At 40.3% G+C, this 23,479-nt stretch overlaps 1 protein-coding gene across 1 annotated transcript; it reads left to right on the top strand.

The window, feature by feature from the left end:
- Positions 1-4,758: 4,758 nt before the first annotated feature.
- On the top strand, positions 4,759-20,664 carry LOC310912004 (pancreatic lipase-related protein 2-like). The gene is made up of 14 exons (XM_083866132.1): positions 4,759-4,836; positions 7,811-7,908; positions 10,391-10,439; positions 11,255-11,409; positions 12,397-12,522; positions 14,031-14,165; positions 15,871-15,979; positions 16,580-16,696; positions 16,777-16,899; positions 17,806-17,924; positions 18,614-18,743; positions 18,934-19,045; positions 19,584-19,751; positions 20,243-20,664. Exons 2-14 carry the CDS (start codon positions 7,906-7,908, stop codon positions 20,304-20,306), a joined length of 1,410 nt encoding a protein of 469 aa, XP_083722258.1. The 5' UTR covers positions 4,759-4,836; positions 7,811-7,905; the 3' UTR covers positions 20,307-20,664.
- The last annotated feature ends 2,815 nt before the right edge of the window (positions 20,665-23,479 follow it).

Consider the following 23,479-nt stretch of genomic DNA (forward strand, 5'->3'; position numbering starts at 1 on the left):
AACCAATTTTTTCATCTAAAACTAGAACTTTGCACTTATTTCTTTCCTTTGTTTTGTTCTGTTTTCATTCTTGTCATATGCTATTTCTTGTCTTAATTTTTAGTTTTTTGGTATAGTAGAAATTAACGCTGCCCTTCTTCGCTAATATATATTTTAGACAGAACAAAAGAGATTTATTACTATGAGATAAAGGTGAAAAAACCACACTGACAGCAGCTGTGTGTTGCTGGTGGCAAATAATCCTCCTTGTTTCTTTCTCCATGTAAAATTTAAAATTCTTTCTGGTATGAAATCTTTGGATACTATCACTTCATATGAATGGTACTAGTCCAAATAATGCAAGAGTTTGATATTTCATGAGACGATCTGCCTTTGACAAAGCTCTGGACAGGCAATTTTTTCACAACTTTAAAACAAGGTAAGCCATCTCTCCAGAACTATTTAAATTGAATCTTTAAAATGTCAAGTGAGACACACCACTTGATATGTTTGGCTGTCCTGTGGAATGGTAATGCTTTTAGAAATCAGACATGACTCATTTCTCCAGGGATTTAAAGGACATATTATGATTTGCATTCTTTTACATTATTTAACTATTGTGCCAAATTATAAGTGCTTCAGAATTGCAATACAAATTTAATTTTATACTCCTTAAGCATGTGTTCACAACAAAAATTATGCCAAAGGTAAATTGATAAGAAAGCCATTATGAAGCTTTCAGACACAGTCACTTTCCTCTCTTATGGCACTCTTTTGTCAATTGGGTAAGGTAAAACAACTACACAAACAATCCTCTTAAGCCTTTTATGGAAAAAGGGACAGCAATAATTAGCAATCCAAAATAGGAGCTATCTGGTCCACTCACTATATGTGACAGAAAAATAATTTTAGAAGAAAACACGTTTGTCCTAAAGGCATATGTGCAGGTATGCTAAAGAGAAAACAAGGGCCATTTTTGTCAGAATCCTCTGATAACAAGAATAAAATACTCTACTGCATAGCACAGTGGTTTCTATTCTTCCCAAAATCACAGCCTATCAAAGTGGCCCTCATAAATGTTTGTTAGTCCAGAACTACTACAACAACAACAATTAAAATTAACTAAATAGGACTAGTAAACAGAGACCTCAGCATTCAGATTGTACAGTTGTCTCTTTTCCTGCTTTTGATGCTATCTTAATCTGTGGTTTTTTAGATTTTTTCATGCTACTGTAATCCACTACAATACATTGATAAAATCCTTGCAAAACAATCAGAAATTTGCAGGAACAAGCCTTCCAAGGTCTTCTGGTCTTTCATCTTTGGAGGGTTTTTTTTGTTTGTTTGTTTGTTTTTTTTTTTTTTTTTTTTTTTTTTTTTTTTTTTTTTTTTTTTTTTTTTTTCCTACAAAAGGTTCCAATTCTCAAATATATCTTATACAGAAGGTTAAAAAACCCCCAACCTTTGGAAGGTAATTTTGCTGAGACTTTAATGCAGTCAGGGTATTTTGTGAAGCCCCTGGTTCTAACAGTTGTTTGACAAGCTGCTGGGACAGAAGCAAAACCAAAAATCTTTGTGCATTCCCAACATTTATTTGAGTTATTCTTCCATAACCAAAGCTGACTGGAGTTAGAGTTGCCACTGAATTACTGACCTATCACTGACCTATCAGTAAATCTATCTGGATGGAGTCTCTGCAAAACTTGGGCCTCTTTTATTCTCCTTTTGTCATTACACATTATCAGGGACTTTGCAATTTCAAATTGCAGGCTGCTTTAAGTTGCTCTGATTCCAGTAATTAGGGAGCAGAAGTCAATAGCATGCCCAAATCTATTTCTGTGGCATATTTCCAGCACAAAACAGAGCCAATAATCTTTATCTATCTAAAATATCAAGGATATAAAAACTTCCAGAGAAAACATGTCTCATCACCAGCCCTTGCACAAACAGAGCACGCCCATGTTGCTGTGCTGAGGAACACAAACCTCTCCCAGCTGCCACAAGGGTCTTGCAACACCGGAAGCATAAGCAATATGTGCAAATACAGGCTGGCAGTGGTGTCATCCCAGAGTCTTTTTTCCTTTTTTTGTGACACTAGGGAAGCTTGGGGTCAAGTGAGGATGTCCAGAGCTCTAGAGGAATAGTTTTGTTCTGAGCCACTGGGCTGTAGGTGAGCTTCTCAGAGCCATGCTTTTATTGAAATACATATTCAAGATTTGCATCTGCCTTTCAATTTCCAAGGCAAATCTATAGTTATTCCCTTTTATCTCACCTGATTCTTTCAAATAAGTTCAATACTCCAACATTAATAGGAGATAATGCATTCAGAATAATGAACTTCACCCTCTTCCTTTACTTCTGCCCACTGCTTGTAAAGAAAATCTGTCTGTCCCTAGGGACTCCCCACTGCCTTGGGTTACTTTCATCATCTGCTCTAAAACTCCCTTTTCTAGTGCTGTTTGCTTCAAATACTATATTCTATAAATCTCCAGCTCACAAAACCAATAGTTAATATTAGCTTTGTTTGCTTTCAGTGATTTAATTAACAGCCAGCATGTATTATGGAAAATCATAAATATTTATAACTTCCAAAACATTCCCTTTAATTACTGCTGTGTGATACTGGAAAGGATATACTAAAGTTAATTGGGTTTGTCTCTATTCAATTTAAAATTTGTTCACTTGACCAGAAAGAAAACACTGGAGTTAAACAATAGAAATATGAATAAAATCTCTTATTCTTGGCTCTGCCACTCAGATACTGCAGGTAAGATTCTCCAATGTGCTGAGTGGTCTTTGTCTATACATATTAGCAATTCTCTAGAGGATGGAATACACAAAGCTACTTCCAGATGACCTCCATTCAAGCAATGAAATTCATTAACCATCTTCAATCTAAAATTGAAATGAGAGCAAGAATAATGTTGCTTTTACAGTTTTATACACTCATCCTTCTATGAAAGCCTCAGTAATTTATATATTGCTGCACTTGAAACACAGTTTCTGAGGTTCCTTTGGAGAACATGATTCCCAGTGAGTGTTTTATCCTATGTGAATGTCACTGCTACCAAAAATGATTTTTGTATGTCCTCAATAATTCTCAGACTGACACTTAAAAAACCACTGGATGTGTTCACTTGCACATTGTCAGAGGCAGCATCAAAACCCAGACTTTTCTTCCTGCCCACTAAAATCTGTTTTCCTCTGAAGACATAGAAACAGGCCCAGAAAAAATGACCATTCTGAGGAGATAAGCATCCCAAAAATGCTGCCAAATCTCCATCTTCCAGTCAATGAAGGCAGGCTCGAGTGTCAAGAATTTCTAATTAGCTGGATCTCTTCTATCTTATCTGAAATTATACACACATTGTCAGTGTAAGCAGAAATTAAATATGAGATGCAGTCCTTTACTGGCCAGTGGTCCCTCCACATTCCTCTCAGACTTCTTTTTAATGATTATTTTCATATGTGGCACTGTCTTGCACCACTTTACCAAGAACCAGACCCAGACTCAAACATTCCTGTGGGTGCCATGTGCCACAAGGGGTGACAGACACTCTTGACTCAGTTTTTACTGAGTCTTGCAGGCTGATTGCCTTGCATACAGCTCAGTCTGTGTATGAAGAAACATTTTTTGGTGTAATTTCTGAAATATCTTCTTTCAGGCAATGCACATATCTCAGGACCTCAAATTGGCTCCTTATGTGAACCACAGATCCAGCCTAAGTTACTTCCTGCCCTCAGGCACTTGCACCACTCTAATTAAGGGTGACAGTCTCTCCTACAGAGTTGCCAGAGCAGGTGGTTGTGGCAGTACCAATCCTGCAGACAGCACTGCAGGGACTTGAGGACTTGCTCAGGAACTGATAGAACTGGCTTCTGACATGGCTGTGACTCAATCTCCAGAGCACAGAAGAGAATCTGGGATTTACATGATGGAGAAGTCGTGAAAGGATGAATGACATGATTATCATCATCCTATCCTTCTCCTGAAACAATTTTGAATGAAAGTGCCTGTGGTTTCTCTAATCTAGGTGGATCACAATAATGTCAGTTTACACTAGTTGTAATCAGAGCATGTCAGCTGATAAGAGAACTTGATACAGAGACATCTAATGTGTGTATCCCATATGGCCTAAGAGGAAATAGATTAGACAAAATGGTAGTGGGTAGACAGAGACTGAGTAACTTCATTAGTAAAAGCTCAGATACTTATATTACCCCTAAGTTGTAAGACTATTTTCCTATTCATTTGTTTTCAAAGAAACTAGTCTTCCCTTGATTAAAAAAATAATACATATATATAAAGAGGTTTGATTGTATGAAAATGTACAAGGGTTTGCTTTGACAAGGCACGTTCACCACACAGCTGACAAAAAGACAGCTGGTGACTGCTAGTGAGAGACACAGGGCAAGGAAATAAAGCTGCTGCTCTAAACTCCCCCGCAGTGGAGGGTCAGTCAGTGCCTGTAACACAAGCTCACAATAACCAGTTAACTCAGGAGAGCATTCCATGTTGGCTGGGATGAAAGTTACACACAACAACCCCTCTGGGGGGGCTCGTCTTGCTTTTCCTCAAACTAACAAAACTTCAGGAGGGGAAAACATTGATAAATCACACACAACGAGAGACAAGAAAAGGCAACATCTGTTATATCCAGCATGGAGGGGATCGTTCTTACAAAGGTTCTCACTCACCCACACCAAGCCTATAATTAGACGCTGTGTGGGCAGGTCTGCACCTACTGCTGTGGGACTGATTCCAAGTGAAAAAGGCCAGCAGCGACCAGGATTTGACAGGGAGGGAGCTGGCTGAACAGAGCCTGAAAAGCACCAGCCTCTTCTGCATTCAGAGTGGTAAGTGCTGAAAAATCAGTGGGGTTTGGGGACGAGTGTCTGTACGAGCTGCAGGTCGGGACTCCAAGGACTCCTTAACTTGAAAATAGCCAGGCTGAACGGTGTGGTCTGAGTGAAGATGCAAAAAGCAAACAGCAGTACTCAGAGAGGGAGTCTGGGCAGCAGCTACAAGGCTTAAAACTTTTCAATTGCAGGAAATCCCAGTAGGGGATGAGAATTTCTGGGCTGTGACAATGCAATGCAGCTAAGAAAACAGGGTGGATTCAGTAGGGCTAAGGTAATTTGAGACTGAATATACCTCTGTTTTTAAAGGAAGAACAAAATGACAGTATATGCAGATGGTATCTGGACTTCTTTAATTTTTTAGGGAAAATTCATTAAAACACAAATAACAGCAGAAGTGGAAAAGGAGGATAAAACAGGCTACATATTTAAGTATTATTAGGAGCATTGAAAAATTAAAGAGAGAATGGAAATGGGAAGAATTATAGAGCTCTTTTGTGGAAGAATGTGAAAAATGAGGCTTTTTTGAGACTATGGTTCACAGGGGAGGGAACTTGAACTAGTCATTGATAAGGACTATTCTACACTTGAGAAATAGCAAAAGGCCAAGTGTTGGTCTTGGAGTTGACCAAGGTTAAAAGCAGATCACGGAGATGAACAGTGGAGTTCACCTGGGGAAGACACACTAGTGGCCAGGTGGTGGCTGCAAGTCAGCTGAAGGCTCCCTGGTTACTCAGGATTGGCACAGCCACTTCCCAAAACTGAATCACTTTTGTTGTTGGTTTGTTTTGGTTTTTTTATGATGCTTGTAGTCAGATTAAATGATCATAATTGTCTCTGTAAACACCAATGTATGAATATCATGTAAGGTGAGAACCCTATTATTTAGGAAATCTGAGCAAATACTGTGTATTAGGAAGCTAAAGACTTGTTATTAAATATGTTCTCTTCACTGTTATCCTACAATTTCTTTAGGTTGTTCACCAGTTCTAAGCAACTGACCTGAACAGCTTAAAACCCTTCATCTTACTGCACCCTCCAACATACCTACTAACCTTTTACTGGAGCTCTGCCCACATTAAATACCTCAAGAAAATAATTTGCATCACTATTCTGAGTCATTCAGGTCAAAGTCCTAGTCCACTGTTTCAGATTCAGTTTAAGAGGTCAATTGACAGTCAGAAAAATCTGCTACCCAAAACAGACAATGTGTGTGAGCCCTGCCCTGCCATGGTTATTACTTTGTATTGAGTGGTTTAGAAGAAGAAAATTTGCAAAAGGTTCTGCACATCTTTGCTCTGCTACAAAATTGACTTCTCTTATATTAAATTTGTGGGTTCCAGAGCTATTCAATTATGGCCAGTTTCCTCCTGCAGAACTTCACTTGTTATTGCTTATTTGTGTTGGAGCGGTGTCAAAGAACCTTCACCCAGAATCAGGACTCTGCATTGGGCTGCTCATGGGGAGGAGCTGGAGATGAAATTAAGTCTTTAACAATTCTGCCAATTACTCTGCTACCTGAGTTATCACACCATATCACCAGATTTTCCTCAGTACTCTGCACACCAGTTTTGAGTATTTGATAGTTATTTGATAGTCTGCTCAGGTAGTGTGCCTGAGCCACTGACTGGGGCTGTGCCTAGGAAAAATGGTATTCTTTCTGTGCTTGTATAGAGTGGGCTGAATCAACAAAATTACATTCAAATAAACAACTAAAAAACACCAAAAAATAATCCTACATTCAAAAACTGTACTTTTTTTTTACTATACTTTAGCCTAGATGTCAGTATTTTTTTCAGTCTGAGCTCATGTCCAGCAACATCAGTGTTCAAAGCTGGTATTCAGTATAATGACAGCAACTAATTCCTCTAAAACCTTTGTCAGTGATGATCCAGCATGAGCAGTGAGTAACAAAACCCCTGAAGCTAAAAAGCTAAAAAACATAATCACACCTTTATTGTGCTAAGATATGATATATGATATGATAATGGTATGATATATGATAAGATGTTATATGCTATATGACATGATGGTTCACAGTAGCAAGAACTGCATTTGTAAATCTATGAGCTGCCTTCTAGTTCTTCCAACTAAAGCCTGAAATGCAATAATTACTCAATTTTTAATCTACTTAATCCATGCGTTTAATTTTAATCCACTTAACTGTTGTAGTACTGCATGCATGTAATTTTACTTTCTTAATCAAAATATCAAGTGGCAGAGATCTTCCTAAAATCCGAGTATCATATGAAAATGTTGATCTTGTAAGACTGTCAGTTAGTCATGCCATGTCATGTCATGTAACTTAATTCAATTACACAACTTAATCTTTTAACCATTTTTCACAATTTTTCTTTCATGAGTAAGTGGAAAAATTCTGTGGAGATTTTCATTATTCTGCCTCAGGCTGATATTGGATTGAAATTCCACAGGTCTGAAATTCCTCAGGTCATTCATCCTAGTTTTTTTACTTAATACAGTATTAATTTTCTTCAAATTATGTATCTGGACTTTTCTTACAAAAAATTAAAAAATCGTCAATACTTTTTTGGTAGTTTCCTTTTTTTTTTTTTAAGAATCTCAGCTATGAGTTACTGAAGTCCAGTGATTTTTGAGTTTCCAGTTTCAACATGATATTACACATCAGATCTAAAATTATTGTCTGAACAGAGAATCACCATGAAATCTTTTTTTTTCCCTGCTGCGAATTTCACCTGGTTTTGGTAAAGATAGACAAAAAAAGTTGTGTCTTCCTTATTCTTTCATGAATCAAATATTTTCCCTTAATTCTGATGCCCATAGATTATACTTGTTGACATTTTTATTTTCCTTATGAAATCTGTGTAACTTTTAGCCATTAATTCCCAGTTACCAATATTGACCTTTGTTGCCCTCCTGTTTTCTTCTAATTTCTTCCACTTTACCAAGTTACCCATAGGTTTTTCATTTATTTTCTATTGCCTTTTTTCAGAATAAAGCTCTCCAATTTTCATCTAAGAAAACAGCAGCCATTTTTGTATCCTGGTACTGCTCACCAGAAGAAAAGATAACAAGGGTTATAAGAGAATGGTGAGTAAAATTCTTAGCAATTCAATGCATAACAAATGTTTAAAATATTAAAAAAAATCTCTTTATGGCAGTGAAATTTTTGGGCTAAAATGCTGATGATGAGAACTCCCGAGATTTGGCCTTGCTTCTCATTGAGGCTCTGTGCCTGCTTGTGTGCCTGTCCTGAGGAAGGTGTGTGGGTACATGTGTGGGACTTAAAAATACACTGCAGACATTCATTATGCAGACTTTCCCATATCTCCCCAACCCTGCACTGTGCCCATGAGTCACTGGTTGGGCAACGGTGTCCTGAAGGTGACTTGGTGTCCTGTGGTGAGGAACAGCCACTGCTCCACTGCTCCACTGTAGCTTTTATATATTACTATGGCAATCTGGGAATATTTGCCTTTTTTTTTTTTTTTTTTTTTTTTTTTTTTTTTTTTTTTTGAGTTGAATATCAATTTAAGAATGTTTAGTCCAGGTTTTGCCTGTCTTCCGTGCATTGAGATGTTACCTGAGCTCAGGGCTGAGCAGCCACTTGCCAGCAGCACTGGGTAGGCTGAGATCACACTCACAAACAAGTCCTTCCAGTTCCTCTTGTTCAGCACTACGCCTCCTAAATGCCCAGCGAAAGAATTCTCAAATTGCATGCTGCCTGGACTCTTTTTACACAGTTTTTTAACCTCTTTGCAATCTTTTTGTCCTTAACATAGACTGATACAGAAAGGCTTCCCACTACAAAATTATCTTCTACAACTCTCTTAATTACAGAATGTATCAAGGTTCCATACATGATAAAATTTCTGCTATTCCTTGTATTTCTCTGGCCACATGTTCTTTTCTATTTTCTGCCTTCAGGGAAGATCCTCTGAAGGAAATTACTGGTCACTTTTATTTGGCAACAATCTCCCACATTTCCTTAAATCATTACTTGCCTTTCAGGCTTGGGTCTGTAAAGAAATTCTACTCCCCTTCTTGCTGTGGCATTCCTGACATGGACTGTTCATCTCCTGAGTGTGAGGGTTGTCCACTAATATTAAGAAATCCTCTGGAGTTCTCCAATATTCATTTGATGAGCCACAGCAGCTGTGATTTTCCTGCACTGTCATCAGGTTTTCATCATGCTGATGGGCACCGTGACAGAAATTCCAGCTGAATGGGGCTGCTCCTTTTGGCTCACAGCTGGGACCTCTCTGTTCCTGCCCTTCACCAGCTGCTTAGAGTAACTCCTGATCCTTTTCCCTCCTCTTTTACTGCCAGACTTCCTCTCTGCTTCCCACTCTTCTTGAGCAGATAGCTTTCCTCTCTGGTGACATAAATGGATAAATTAGGTTTAGGGTCAGAACTGTATTTCTAAGGAAATTTCATGATTCCTCTCAGCTCTGCACTTTGCAGCTCCTGCTCACTGCTGAGATATTCATCCTCACTCCTCTGCCCGAACACACAAACAAAACAAGCTGTTACCAAACAGGGACTTCAGGGTTTATTAGAGAGTGCTCTGGCCTATCCCGTTTGGCTTTGTTAGGAAACCATGTCATTACAGCCAAGTAATCCCACTTCCATCAAAAACAAGCACAGAGGTGGATCACACATTCCTCTTGTCTGACACGTGTCACACCAGCTTCAAATTCTATAAAATTCCCAATTGTTTCTTCTTTGTTTCTGAAAGCATTTTGTAGTGTCAAGGGCTTTGGAGTGTTGTGTTTCTAGCTTTCTCACATCTGTAAAAATATCCCTTGGAGAGTGCTATGCACATAGTGAGATTAAAACCACTGAAATTACCATTTTTCTTAATATTTCTAAAGAGCTGTCCCAGTGGCTGGGGTGACATCTCAAATTTTTGGTTCAAAAGAAAAGCGGTATCTTGGAAATGGGAGGTGGGTGCCATAGGAAACACCTAAAAGAAGAGGAAATTGAGAACAGTTGAATGAGGCAAACAAGAGGGGAGGAGGTGAGATTAATGAGAGTCTTGTCATGGAAAAGAGCAGTAAGGAAAGTGTAGAGGAGAGGAATCTGATGAAAGTATTTCTTGCAATGAGGGGCCTAAGCTGCCAAGAGTGCAGACTTCAACAAGTGACATGTACCACTGTTCTTGTTGTATCACACCTCCCACCTATCCCATCACAGCTGGAAAAAACCAGGATCCTGTGATCTGATTGAGTCCAGCAGCAATCTGCATGCAGTATTGCTGGTGCAAGAAATGCAATGAACAGCCAAACTGAGTGGTGGGGAAGGATCCCCTCCCACATCCTGCTGGGAACAATCCCCCTCAAGCAGCCCAGGGTGCTGCTAGCTGTGGGGAATGTTGTTTTATGGTCAGTTGGTGCCTGCCAGAACCCCCAGGCCTTTTTCTGGCTGATGGATCCCCTCTGTGCACAGACCAATGTGTGAGGTTATTCCTCTTCAGGTGAAGGTCTTTGCATTTCTCTTTGTATTAAACTCTTTTTAAAAGGACAAAATACTCAAAATAAAATGCTTAACCCGTGTATTCAATTTGCTTTAGGTGGTCGGAATGTGGATTGTTGCATTTTATCTCCTTGGCAGAGTAGCAGGTGAGAAATTGTATCTTTAAACACTTCCACTAGAAAATGAATTCAGATGAAGTGGTGCATAGCAGATGATGACTGTTATTTTCCTTTACGTTGAAATTGTAGCGTGATTTTTGGGTCATTGTAGGGCAATGTGTATTACCATGCATGGAACTAATACTAAAAGGCTCTGCTTTGTTTAAAATTTATTTTTAAGACCGCAAGAAACATAACTCTGTGCTGAAAATCCACAGAGAAATTCAGAGTTGCATGTCCTACTTCTATCAAGGCAGTGCAAGATCTGTCTTTACATTGCTGCTCTCTACAAAGAACTGCTCAGCAACAGGGTGCTCAGCACAACAATGCTAAAACATAAAAGTTGGGTGTAAGTGAGCATGAGACCCATTTGATCTAGAAAAAAACCATTATATTGAAGGAAATATTCATATCATTCTTTGTACAAGGCTGCCTTCATTCCCATGACAGAGACACAATGCTTTGGAGTAGAAGGTGTGCAGGAGCAATTCTAATAAGACTTTCTTACTAGACTGTTTTTTAAAAAGGAACTGAACTAATCCTTTAGAAGCCTAGAAAGTGGTGTCAAAACACTGTGTGGGTCTTTATTTGGTTTATCCTCCTTTACATGGTTTATTTAGCTCCACTTGTGTTCCCACTTCAGGCAATACACATAAAGGACACATAAATGACCTTCAAAAATTAATTTCAAAATCAATCACAAATTAAATCCTTAGAATTTTGCTCTTCAAACTGCTTTAATCTCAAATACATCATCAAGCAAGAGAATTCTGCATATAAACAAGTTGTTTCTCCTACTCTAGGTAAAGAAGTTTGCTACCCCAGGCTTGGCTGTTTTACAGATGACCCACCCTGGTCTGGGGTACCAGGGAGGCTTCTGACAGGTTTGCCTGAATCTCCAGAAGAGATGAACATCAGCTTCTCTCTCTACACCAGAGAAACAGGAAACAATTCACAGGTGACATTTATTTTTAACGTCAAAAGCTGACTGAACCTAAAAATGTTTGTTAGTCTGTGTCAGCCACCATAGGCAAACAAGTCGGAATCAGAAGATAGTTTGAAGGTGCACTAATGAATATACTTTGGGGTAAAACACACAAAAAATTGTTATGAATGAACTGTAGGGCACAAGAAGTTTCCTGGTATTTTCCTGAAGCTTTAGGATATAGGTTATGGCAGACTAGCTTTTGCATATACTTAAGTCTCTGAGGAAGGTTGGAGCTCATGGGATACACTCAGCAACAGGTTGCCCAGCACTTCTGTTGTTGATAAAATAAATCAAAATACAGCTTCCACTATTTCCCATTAAAGTTCAGCATATCTATGATCTAGGACACAGCCCTTCCACACCCAGACTCCCTGAGCTCAGGTCACAGCCCCTGTATTTGTCTGAGAACAATACAGACAGATAACATTCTTAGGGAAAAATAGATAATTAAGTAGCTTGCAGCAATGTGTGAAGATCAGCTTCTCCCCTGCTGCATGCAGTCCTTGCATGAAGTTCTTCCAGCCTTTCTGGAGCGGCTAATGAGAAAAACAGGCTGCAGCTCAGCAGCACAGCAGCACACTGAATCCAAAGGTCAGGTCAGGAAAAGGACAAGCTGGAGCAGGAATTGTGGAGCTGGTGGGCTCCTCCCTGGAGAAACTCATCACCTCAGGCCAAAAGACACCCTATGACAATGTGGCACTTTTAGGTTGCTTCATATTCTGCAAGAGGGGATTCTTCATGCTGAATAGATGGGAGGAGCAAAAACCACAAGGGCACAATTTTTGTGAAAACATAGTGAAACTGAGAAAGATGAGATTTTTGGTGCCCGAGTTTCAAAAGCCACAGATTTTGTCCTGTCAAAGCAAAGTCCCTTTAGTCCTGAGGGTGTGACTTAGCTGACTTTTTGAAATGTTCAAAAGCAGGAACAGATAAAACCTTTTTTTTTTAAACCTATAGGTGATCTCAGCGATAAACTCCTCGACCATCCAGAAGTCACATTTTTCCTCACATAGGAGAACCTCCTTCATCATTCATGGATTTGGCAGCACTGGAAAAACAGGCTGGGTGGTAGAAATGTGCTTGGTATGAGCATCCTCTGGTTCCTGTCAGCTCTGTTGGTATCCTTTAGGCATTAATGTCCACCATGCCTTTTACAGTTCATTAGGTAGTAGAAAATACAAACCAAGAATTGAATTTCACACACACCAGTGTTCCAACTTGGGAAGATGCAGCACAGTCAAGGCCCCTTGGCTTCTCTGACATTGTTTTTCTCTGGAGTTTCCATTCACAGACCCTGCAGATCAGATCAAAGCAACAGAGCTGTCCCCAGCCTCTGCACCCCTGTCCAGACAGGGAATAGACACCAATTCACAGCTGCTCCCAGCAGCAGCAGCTGAACCTTCCTGCAGTCCAAGGGCCCTCCTGACTTGTAAATCTCAAGTTTCAGTCTATAAATACTACCCTGGTTCACCACTATTCAGTTCTTAGAGACAAACAGAAGCCAATCTGAACAACAACAAACACAAACAAACATAAGAACACCACCAAACGTTCTGGTTTTTGTTTGATTAGAGAGTTTAGTGGAAAAAAAACATTTCAAATAGGAAATGTGGAAGCTCCCATAGAACCAGCAGAGTGTACATTGCCTGTGGCAGATGAGCAAGGTCTCTGCTTGCTGCTGCTTCTCTGCTGCCAGGGAAAAGGCCAAGCTGGGAAAAGACACCACTGCATACCAAGGCACAAATCAGCAGCACTACTTCTGTTCACAAATCTATGAAGACTTTTAATCTGAAATATTAAATTTCCTTTTTCTTTTTTTTTTTTTTTTCAATTGAAAAGAAACATCAATTTTTCTGGCTCTCTACACTACAAACTTCTGGTCCCCACAGGAGAGGAATGAGTCCAGGATGCATTATTGTTTCACTTCTGTTTTCCCTGTCATTCACCTTAAGCTGTTGTTCATGGATTAATTTTTGTTACCACTCCTATTTTTATCTCAAACCTTAAGTAACCTTAAGTAAACCTTCTTGTTCACAGAAAGCTGTAACTGCAGACTAACACATGATTCTTCCACTGGAAAAATCACTGTCTCTGCAGAACTGTCGCTAGTACCAAAGTGACCAATGCTTTCTTTGCTGAAATAGAACCTTTCTTCTCTCCTCCAATTTTTTTTAAGGCTGACATGACTTTCACAGTTTAAAACCCAGTTGGTAAATAAGACTAATTTAATTAGTAGTTTAATTCAGTTAAACTATCAACATCCCTCAAAGAAAGTCACAATATTGTATATAGAATCTACTGTATCTATGTATGACATTTCAGAAGTATTTCAAATGTAGAAATGGTGGATAAAGTAAAATATTTTCATTACAGTTTTCATAATTGATTTTTTTTGAGGAATGGGTTATTATATGCTGTCTTGTAAGAAGATGTGTTGCAGTGCGGTACAGGCTACAGTGAAGAGTTCCATTTGGTAAACAATGAGAAACTTCATTATTATGTTATGTTTTAATCTTTATTCCAGTTTAAGTTGAATCTCTGATTGTTATTTTCTCTCTTTAAATACTTTGCTTTGTGTGTTCCCACGTCAGCTGTTACTGGAGGTGGAAAACATCAACTGCATTGCTGTGGATTGGAAAGAGGGAGCAAAAGGCACCTACGTCAGTGCAGTGAACAACATCCGCGTGCTGGGGGCTGAGGTCGCTTATTTCATAACAACTCTGCAGGTAAAAGACCCTGCAGGGGTAAACCTGCAATTCCCCAGGGCACCTCGTGGGGTTGTGACACCGCTGCCTTGGGTTTGAGCCTCGTCCTGTACGGTCAGGGAGGGCAGTACAGTTGAGATCCAGCTAATTACACTAATTATCGGCCCAGTGAGGACTTCTCACGGCCACAGAGGACACAAACAGGGCCGAGGCTGAGGAGATGTGCCTGTTAATGAGAGACCAGCAGGTGGCAACGTCTCCATATGATGTTAGAGGCCAGCCAGCATTCCATGGAAATAAGGGGATGCGGTGCTTACAAATTTCCCAGCATTACATACACGTGCCAGAAGTGCATTAATAGCTCGGCTTAGCACCACCAAAACGAGCAGTAGCTGCCTCACTTGATAATTCCGTGTTTGCTGTCTAGAGGCACAATAAACAGTGCAGCTGCCTCCTGGCTGTGGGCCCCCTGTTCCCAAAGGTGCCTGTTCACATTTACACACAGAGTGCAGCACTGCAGAGTTTGTGCAGCAGCCTTTCCCACTGATTCCAGAAAGGCTCACCAGTACCTGGAGCAGCTGGAAATCAGGATCTTGCCAGGCACTGGGCTTGACCTTGGCCAGGAGCTGTTCATCTTAAAGTGCAGCAAAAGGAAGTTCAGAGCCCAGGAGGCCAAGTGCCAACCTTGCAAGAACCTGAGGCTCAAAGGACACTTTACCAAATTCTGCTGGGGCACAATCTACTGTTCCTTCCTAGGAAAATCATATGCAGCCTCACACATTTCGCTTCTGGATCTTTCTCCTCTATGTATAAATATCAAGTCATTTGAAGATGTGTTCAGTTTCTTATTTACTGTCTCTGTTACTGCACCATGTGCAGTCTAGGGCACCCTTTCTTCCCTTACAAAAATGCATAAATGGTACTTAGACGTCCTTTTCTTTTCCTTAATTTAAAAATTTCTGGAGTTTCATTGTCAGAAAGGTTCAGCTGCATTGTAAATGGAAGCACTGCAGTAAAGTGCTTTCAGAGGAATCTGCCATCTAACAATATAGGCAGACAGGCCCACTCTCCAGATATGCTTTAACTTTGATACACACGTTACAAAATTTAATGTACGAAACTCAAGCAATTAGCAATGTTGTTGGTTTTGGTTGTTACAAACCCCAATGAATGTGTCCCCCCTGTTTCCCTTTCCACCTTCAATGCAAGTGTAATGTCTCAGCAGTGCAGGCCTTGTACAGGTGAGACCTGGTAAAGAATGGACATCACCCCACTTGAGCTTGGCACTGAAAATCTTATTCATTATATGGCCACATATTCTAAATAGAGATAGAGAATAGATATGTGACCAAAATAAGGGTTGCAAAGTAGAATGAATAAAGAAGTAAGATCGTTTTTATGGAAGATGACATTAGGCATTGATCCAAATGGGAAAGATGGTCCATATTTTGTCACGCAGGATAATGGAATACAGCAAGCGTATGCCAACACCACAACAGTGAACCCCTCATCACTATGCATGTAAAATTCCAGATGGGATCGTTTTTGTGTCAATTCTTAGTGTAATTTAAACAGCAATTAACTCAAGGAACTCCCCCTCTGTTTGCTATGCAGAGAGTCGGCCTAGATGTTCCCAGAGGCCCATAATGTCAGACCTTCTCTTTGCTTGTTATTCAAAGCCTGTGTTCTTATCTCCTACCACCACCACCACCACTTTAACGATCAGAAAATGTTCGGGTACTCCCCTTATGAAATCCATTTAATTGGCCACAGTCTGGGAGCACACACTGCGGGAGAGGCGGGAAGAAGGATCCGAGGCATCAGGCGGATAACAGGTAGGCTGCTCACCAAGATTCACAGCTAACAGTGTGTGTTTAAAGGAAAGCAAAACTTGCCACACACTGGTCTGTAGACTGGAATTAAATTATTGGCAGCGCTGGGGATACTTGTCATGAGAGCAGACAAAATTTATGCTTCTCAGAAACAGGGTAATTATTACATATTTTTTTCTCTTTAGGTGAAGCACTCTTTAGTGGAAGGACAAGCATAGCTAAAATGTTTGTAACATTACCATCATCCACTGGGTTACATCAAGCCCCACACAAAACAAGAAGAACCCTTAGTTTTCCTTGTTTACAGCTTTAGAGTCCAGTAATAAGTCCATGAGTAATAAATGCCTCCTTCCTAGTAATATAGTATGCCATTATATCGTCTATTGAAAAAATATTTTCCTTCTCTTGGAATAAGTTTTCACAAAGATTCACAAAACCATGATATTTGCATTTTTTTATATAGTTTAGCTTGGAATTCACATCAGTATTGGGCTTGCCTTTTACAAAACTAAACGTCTGATTTCATGAGTTGGCAAAAGATATATTAACATGTGCAACACTTCTCTCTCTTCCTCAACCAATAAATGTGGGGGTCTTTTTTAGGTTTAGACCCTGCTGGGCCCTATTTTGAAGGTACTCCTCCCATGGTGAGATTGGATCCTACAGATGCAAACTTTGTTGATGTTATTCACAGCAATGCTGCTCACTTTCCTGCAGCAGGTAAGTGCTCCTGTGCCAGCAGGGACCTGCAGGGACAGGCACTGCACCCTGACCCTGACACCTTCCCATGCATGTCTCAGGGCTTGGAATGTATAACACCACTGGGCACCTGGACTTTTACCCAAATGGAGGGACTGTGATGCCTGGATGCACTGATTTAATCCCAGAGATGAGACAAAGTGATTTTGAAGCCATCATTGCAGGTAAACAATTCCTGGTAAGCAAACGTGCATCGCGTTTTGTTTTTGTTCTGTTCTGAATCATGAACTGTGAAAATTGCCCACTGTTTGGGAGAAAACAGGAAAACAAAATTGCTTTTTGCCTGTTTACTCCCAAGTTAAAAAGGAAGTAAGAAACAACAAAGGCAGGAACAGAACAGTGCTCCACAGAGAACTCTGCAGGGAAAGGAGGTGTCATACACGCCTAAGCTTTGCTTCTGTAATTTGAAATTGGATGCAAACCCCAAAAAGGCAGGAAACAGGGAGTCTGCAGGTCCAACAACCCCAGCAGGAGATTTTCCGGGCTGAGAAAGGCCAAATCAGCAGCATGACAGCACCACCTCTGGTTTCTTGCAGATGCTGTAAAGGACATCCCACACTTCCAAGGCATGAATTAGGTAAAAGCACTGAGTGTTTCCAGGGACTGTACATGCCTCACCTCTGAACCTGAGATGTCTCTCTTTTCAGAGATTTTGGACAGTTTGGTGGGTTCTCCATGGTCTGTTAATCCCTTGAAACTGTAATGAATGTTATCTTGCTATGGTATCTCATATATATAATATATGTATATATATGTGCACACACACACACACACACACATATATATATATATATATATGAGACTATCTTCCTAAAAGGGACTATTACATCACAGCAGACCAATGCATCCCACTTGAAATCTTAGGGTAATGGCACACCATTCTCCAGATAAAACACAAAAAACCAGCAATTTCTCCTGCAACTAGCAATTCAGACCAAAAAGAAATCATTTCAAGCCCATGCTGCTGTTCTGTTCTGTGCCTGAGCTGTTTCCATGGTGAGACAAGTGCAACTCTTGCAGAGAATAACTGGTGGTTATTTCACCAAAGCTAACAAAGTTTTTCCCAGCAGACACCACACTCTTTGGGGGGTGCCACCACTCACGCAGCCACGAGTTTTATTTTGCAAGTATCCTCTACCCCACTGGATTCCTGGCATATCCCTGCAAATCATATGAAGACTTTAAGAAAGTAAGTATTTCAGCCCAGGTAGGGGTGAGGTGTAAATAAAATATTCCAGGTCTCTGGTGGAGATACCACTTGGATGCTGGGGGCTGGGGTCCCATGGGGTGGCTGGGCAGGAGGAAGCACAGCACACAGCAGTTCAGCTGTTCCACCCTGGAAAATGAGTCCTGAAGCATAAATGATGTCACCAAAATATTGGGGACAAAAAAATGAAAGCTTGTGGAATTCTCACCCCAAACCTTTATGCAAAGGGAACATAAGTTAGGTAGATCTATCCTATTTCCTACATTTAGAGCCTCCAGAATCCTTGGCTGCTCTCTAAGTTACATTGGACACTGATTAGAGCACCTATGAATGATGCTCCTTTCATTTTCCCCCATTTGTGAATGCAGGCTAGTTCCCCTTGACTAGGAGGGTCTGGCCTATGTTTTGCACTAGAATCTAACTGAAAAATATTTGAACTAACAAGTTTCAAGCTGTTACCGTACACAGGCATCAAACCTGCTCATCCTGTACCCTCTTGGGTGCAGGAGCCATTATCTAAAACAAGTTTATCAGGTTTTGGTGTTAAGTTATGGAAACAGACAGTACTGACACAGCTTTGCAAGATCAGAATAGCATCTGGAGCCTTAATTTCATAAGGGCTAGTATGAAAAATAATATTCCTCATTAACTGATGCTCTTATTTTCCCTAGGGAATCTGTTTCCCATGTCCACAGGAGGGATGTCCAATGATGGGCCACTATGCTGACAGATTCCCAGATAAATTGAAGAGGGTAGACCAAAAGTATTTTTTAAATACAGCAGGAGATGAGCCTTTTGCCAGTAAGTGAAGGTTTCTTACAGTTGTTCACAAATTTGAAAAGTGCCTTGATGTGATTTACAGCCATGCACCTGTGCTGCTTCTATAAATAACTGCTAATAGCTCTGACAGAAAATGCTACATTACTTATGTAATGTAGCATTCAAGCTCACCAATGGTAATCTGGATTTATTTTTGTTTTTATTTATGCAGCTTGGAGACAAAAAGTATTTATCAAATTGTCTGGTGTAAAGAAAACGAGGGGAGACATAAACCTGGTGTACTATGACACACAGGGGAACTCAAAAGAATATGAAGTTGCCAAGTAAGTTAAATTAATATTTTTCTACAGTATTCAATGCTGCTAACATTAATCTACATACTTCTCACATATTTAAGCAGTGTTAACACTCATCCTGCATTGCAAATATTCTGCTTAACATCAGATAAGAAAGAAGTTATTACTAAAGTAAGAACCAGGAGGACAGATGTGTGGTTGTAAAAGGGAAATGGAAGGTATTTCCATTTCCATGAGTTCTGTGTTTCTGAACTCCAGGTGAGTTCAGAACTGCCAACTCCCCACACAAGGCTCTAGGGACAGCCCCAGTCTCACTCTTGTCATCTTCCCATGGCCTCCTGCCACAGAACAGATTTAAAGAACACATTTAAAGTGTTCTGTACTGGTTTTCATCCTCTCCTCGTTCAGAGTCCTGGTCCAGTGCCCTGCTCTTACAAAGAACAGCAAAAATGCAAATTTATGTTGTAAAAACAGGGAAAACCTGAAAGTATGTGGAGAATATGATTTATTTCAGTGATCTCTGAACTGTTAAACTCAATGATGCTATTTTTCCTTCTATTTGCAGTGGAGACCTCACTCAAGATGATATTTACACAGAGTATCTTGATGTTGAAATCAACCCCAGAAATACTACAAAAATTGAATTTCTCTGGAATAAAGCCATATTCTCTCTGCTCTGGGCAAGACTGGGAGCAGAAACAGTCAATATAATACATGGAGCAGATGGACATAGGTAAGTGTATCCCATTTAGAGGTCAGAAGGCAAGTGGAAAAAACCCTGAGAGAAAAGATAGAGAAATGGTCTTAAATTGGACATGTGGTTTTTAATCAACAATGTGAATTTCAATAAGGAAAAGGACAAGGCCTTGCACTTTGGACAGAAAAAAAATCAGAAAAATCAGATGTTTGACTGTGCACCAGGGAATAACTGTCTGGAAAACAATCCTGCAGTGAATAATTTGAAATGTTTAGCTTTTCCACAACAAAACAATTACAAACCAAGATAAGGCATACTAAACCTCAAATGTTACAGCTGGTCCCCAAAAGAAGGAAATTCACCTTGTTACTGTTAATAGCAGATGCTAATAATCTTTGCAGCAGGCTTTCCTTCAGTGGGATTATGGGTTGGACTAACAAGCCTCAAGGTGACAGCTGACACCCTTTCATTTTTCATTGGGCAAAAAGAGATAAATCTTGAGTCAAGCTTTTTTTTTTTCTTCCCAGGTCAACTTTCTGTGGCCGTGGAACTGTGGCATATGGAGATCCTCAGTTACTTACACCTTGCTAGAGGTCCCCAAGGTCTGTACACGGCAGCTGAGTAAACCCTCAGTCTTGTGCATGGAAATCTTGGCAAAAACCACAATTGAAGCAGATTAATTAAAAAAAAAAAAAAAAAAAAAAAAAAAAAAAAAAGTTGCTCTGTTTGGGTTTTTTTTCAGTTCTTTGCAAATACACGTATCAATGTTTGAGCCACGTTTATTGTGCTTGTAACTATGGAGCAACCAGAAACCACACATGCTAAAATCCATTTAAAACACTGCACAGTCTCACTCTACCCATTCCTCAAGGCAGGAACTGAATCCCACCACACTGACAGATAAAAAATCTGGGATATTATCAAACCCTCTCAAGGCAACACATGTCCTCAGAACACCTCTGCAGGTCTGAAACAGTTCCTTTCTGCAGCCTGTGCTGCTGTTCAGAGTTCTCCAGTCCCACACAAGAGCACTGCCCTCAGAAGACCCTCTGGGATGAGGCAGCAGCAGCACAAGGCCAGGTTATTCCTGGAGCTGGTGAGCCCTTTGTACCTGCAGCCCGTTGTACCTGCACCTGCTTGGAAAATGCAGATGAGGCAAACCTCAAGTGCTCCCCACTTTGGAAGGAACTGAACACTGAATATCCCAGCTCCTGGATACCATTTAATTTCAAACACAAACATTTTTAGTGGCCCCTGACAGCCCTGAAGAGAAACTCTGAGTAACCAGGCTTTGCAAAACCTGGGACTGACCATTTCACATTAAAAATGACCATTACTGCTCTGCAAGGCATGGCATGGGTGAGCCTCCTGCAGCTGTAAGAGACCAAGGCAGTGGATATTTTTCCAAGTATAAAACCCAAAACTCTGAGCTAATGAATAGGAAGAAAGAGTTAATAATTTATTCACTCCCATTTCCCCATGTTTGATAAATGACATTCAAGCATTTGAGCAGATTAACTTCTAAGAAATAGGAGTAGAAATACCATGAGAACACATTTATGAGTATAGACTTCTGAATGAATTTTTTTTTTAAGGAAAACTCCAATCCTGTTGTAACCTTGACTAAACACAAGTGTGTAAAAAATTAAAAGCATAATTAAACATGAGTCTGAGGTTCAGCCAGAGAGACCTGCAGTTCTGACTCCTGAAAGTCTCCCGGGGAATTGACACATGGCAAGGAAAACGTGAACAATGCTGGGAAGCTCCAGAGTCCCAAGAGAAAGCCACAGCATCCTGCAGCACCATAAATCCAGACCTCTCCTCTGCCTCCTTCCTATTCCAGACTACACCTTCTTCAGGATTGGAGAAACATAGCTGTGCCTTAATTTATCACCTTTTTTTTTTTTTAAATCAAAACCCATCCTTCTTCCAAAGCCCCCAGCTGTGAGGCCACAAGGACCAGAGCATCTCCTCCAGGCACAGAGCAGCCTGCAATGTACTGAGGGACCTGCATCCCAGTGCTGGCCAGCCTTCCCCAAGGAGAAGCAAGCAGCTGATATCCAGCTGACCAGGGCCTAAGGAATTGTCCATTTATTCTGTCTGATCTGTATTATTACAGTACTGAATAGACTAATAGACTAATAGACTAATAGATAAAATCCTAACTCAGATCTTTTCCACCAGCTCTTAAATGAAATGGGAAAAACTGTTCCCCTTTGTTTTGAACAAGTGTTAAATCTTGTCAGTGCATGGGGCATGAACTGATTCCACTGATACAAACCTATTTTTAAACCAAAATTCCATTTCAGCTAAAGACAGGAGCACTGAGCTCTAAATCAGTATCAAAGGTGGTGTCTTAATAAAAAGTAAAATTTGGCTGTTTAAAGAAATAAACTCCACTAGCACCGCTGATAGCAGTGGAACACCTGGTATCCATTTGGTCATTCCCAGAGGTGGAGATCAGAGAACATAACTCTGCAAACAATTAGCCATAAAGTATAGTCAAGCTGACAAAACTCTCTAAGGGGAATCAGCTCAGGTCTCATTTCTTCTTGAGTTCACTTAGAGCCTTCTTCTAGAGACAAACAGGTCCAAGGGATTGCCAGACCTGGTCCTGTGCATTTGCACAGGCTGCTTTTCACCTTTTAGTTGATGTTTCTACTAGAGCAATCTACAGAGCATTGTAGCAGTCCAGCCATATCTCAGTGGGGAATTTCGCATATTATTTGTATATATTTCCAGAGTGTTTGCTCTCAGTTAATCACTTAGAACTTTTCTCAAACTTGGGTTACATGGATAGTACAGAAAAGATCTCAGGGGTTAAACAACTGTCCTTCTACATCTACTTATTCCAGCAAGGAAATTAAAGGGCTGCCAGGAGAAGGTCAAACTCTTTCACTATGAAAAGAATATAGCAAGCCCACTAAGAGTTTTCCAAGAGACATAAGCCTTCATCAAACACCCAGAAAACACAGGAGCATTTCAGATCTGAAGTCACTGGGTACAGGGCAAGGAATGGGATTTAAAAATTATGTGGTTCCCTACTAACTCCTCCTGTAGATCTCCTACACCCCAACTACACAACACCTAAAAGTCTTCCCAGCCAAGACAAGACACACAGATCCATATAATTCTCTTTCAACTCCTGATGAGTTGCTGCCTGGGAATTTCCAACCTCAGGAGCTCCAGTCATATTGTGGGATCCAGCTCAAGAAATCTACATCCAGGGATTTTGGAACTATCAGAGAAACCAACCTTAAGGTTATATTCCAGTTTATCTACAAGCTATAATCTGGAACAAATATTCTTATCTTTCTAGAAACAGTTCCAAGGATAAAGCAGACTATAAAAACACATGAAAAGTTTACACACTAATGCCAGGAGCTTCAAGACTGCATCGTAAGTAGTTCAGGTCTGGGGGTTTTTCCTTGTACTTTGTCAGATTTGTGGCTTCTCACAGCACAGGAGTGTGAAGGAGAATGGCAGCTCATGTTCTGCTAGTCCTAATGCTAATTCCAAAGTAGCTCCTATGCATCTGATTAGGAGGAAAAAATCACCCTGGATTTAAGCTGTGCTTTTGTATATTTATGGCCTCCAATCTCTCGTGGAGCATGCAAACACAAAGCTGACTCACACCTGTCTGGCACACGCAGCAGTCAGGGAAACAACCTGCAGAAACAACTCTGTTCACCTTGAGAAAATTCAGCACCAGGGGGCTGAGTGTGCTTGCTAAACGAGTGGGTTAGCAAATCCTAGCTGCTTCT

Source organism: Zosterops lateralis (genome assembly GCF_965231275.1).
Source record: "Zosterops lateralis genome assembly, chromosome: 8".
NCBI classification, from domain to species: domain Eukaryota; kingdom Metazoa; phylum Chordata; class Aves; order Passeriformes; family Zosteropidae; genus Zosterops; species Zosterops lateralis.

Excerpts from the sequence above, each read along its gene's own strand:
- LOC310912004 (XM_083866132.1), top strand. Across the intron at positions 16,697-16,776 it reads TGCTCACTTTCCTGCAGCAG|GGCTTGGAATGTATAACACC; the intron begins GTAAGTGCTCCT and ends TGCATGTCTCAG. Across the intron at positions 19,752-20,242 it reads CATGGAGCAGATGGACATAG|GTCAACTTTCTGTGGCCGTG; the intron begins GTAAGTGTATCC and ends TTTTCTTCCCAG.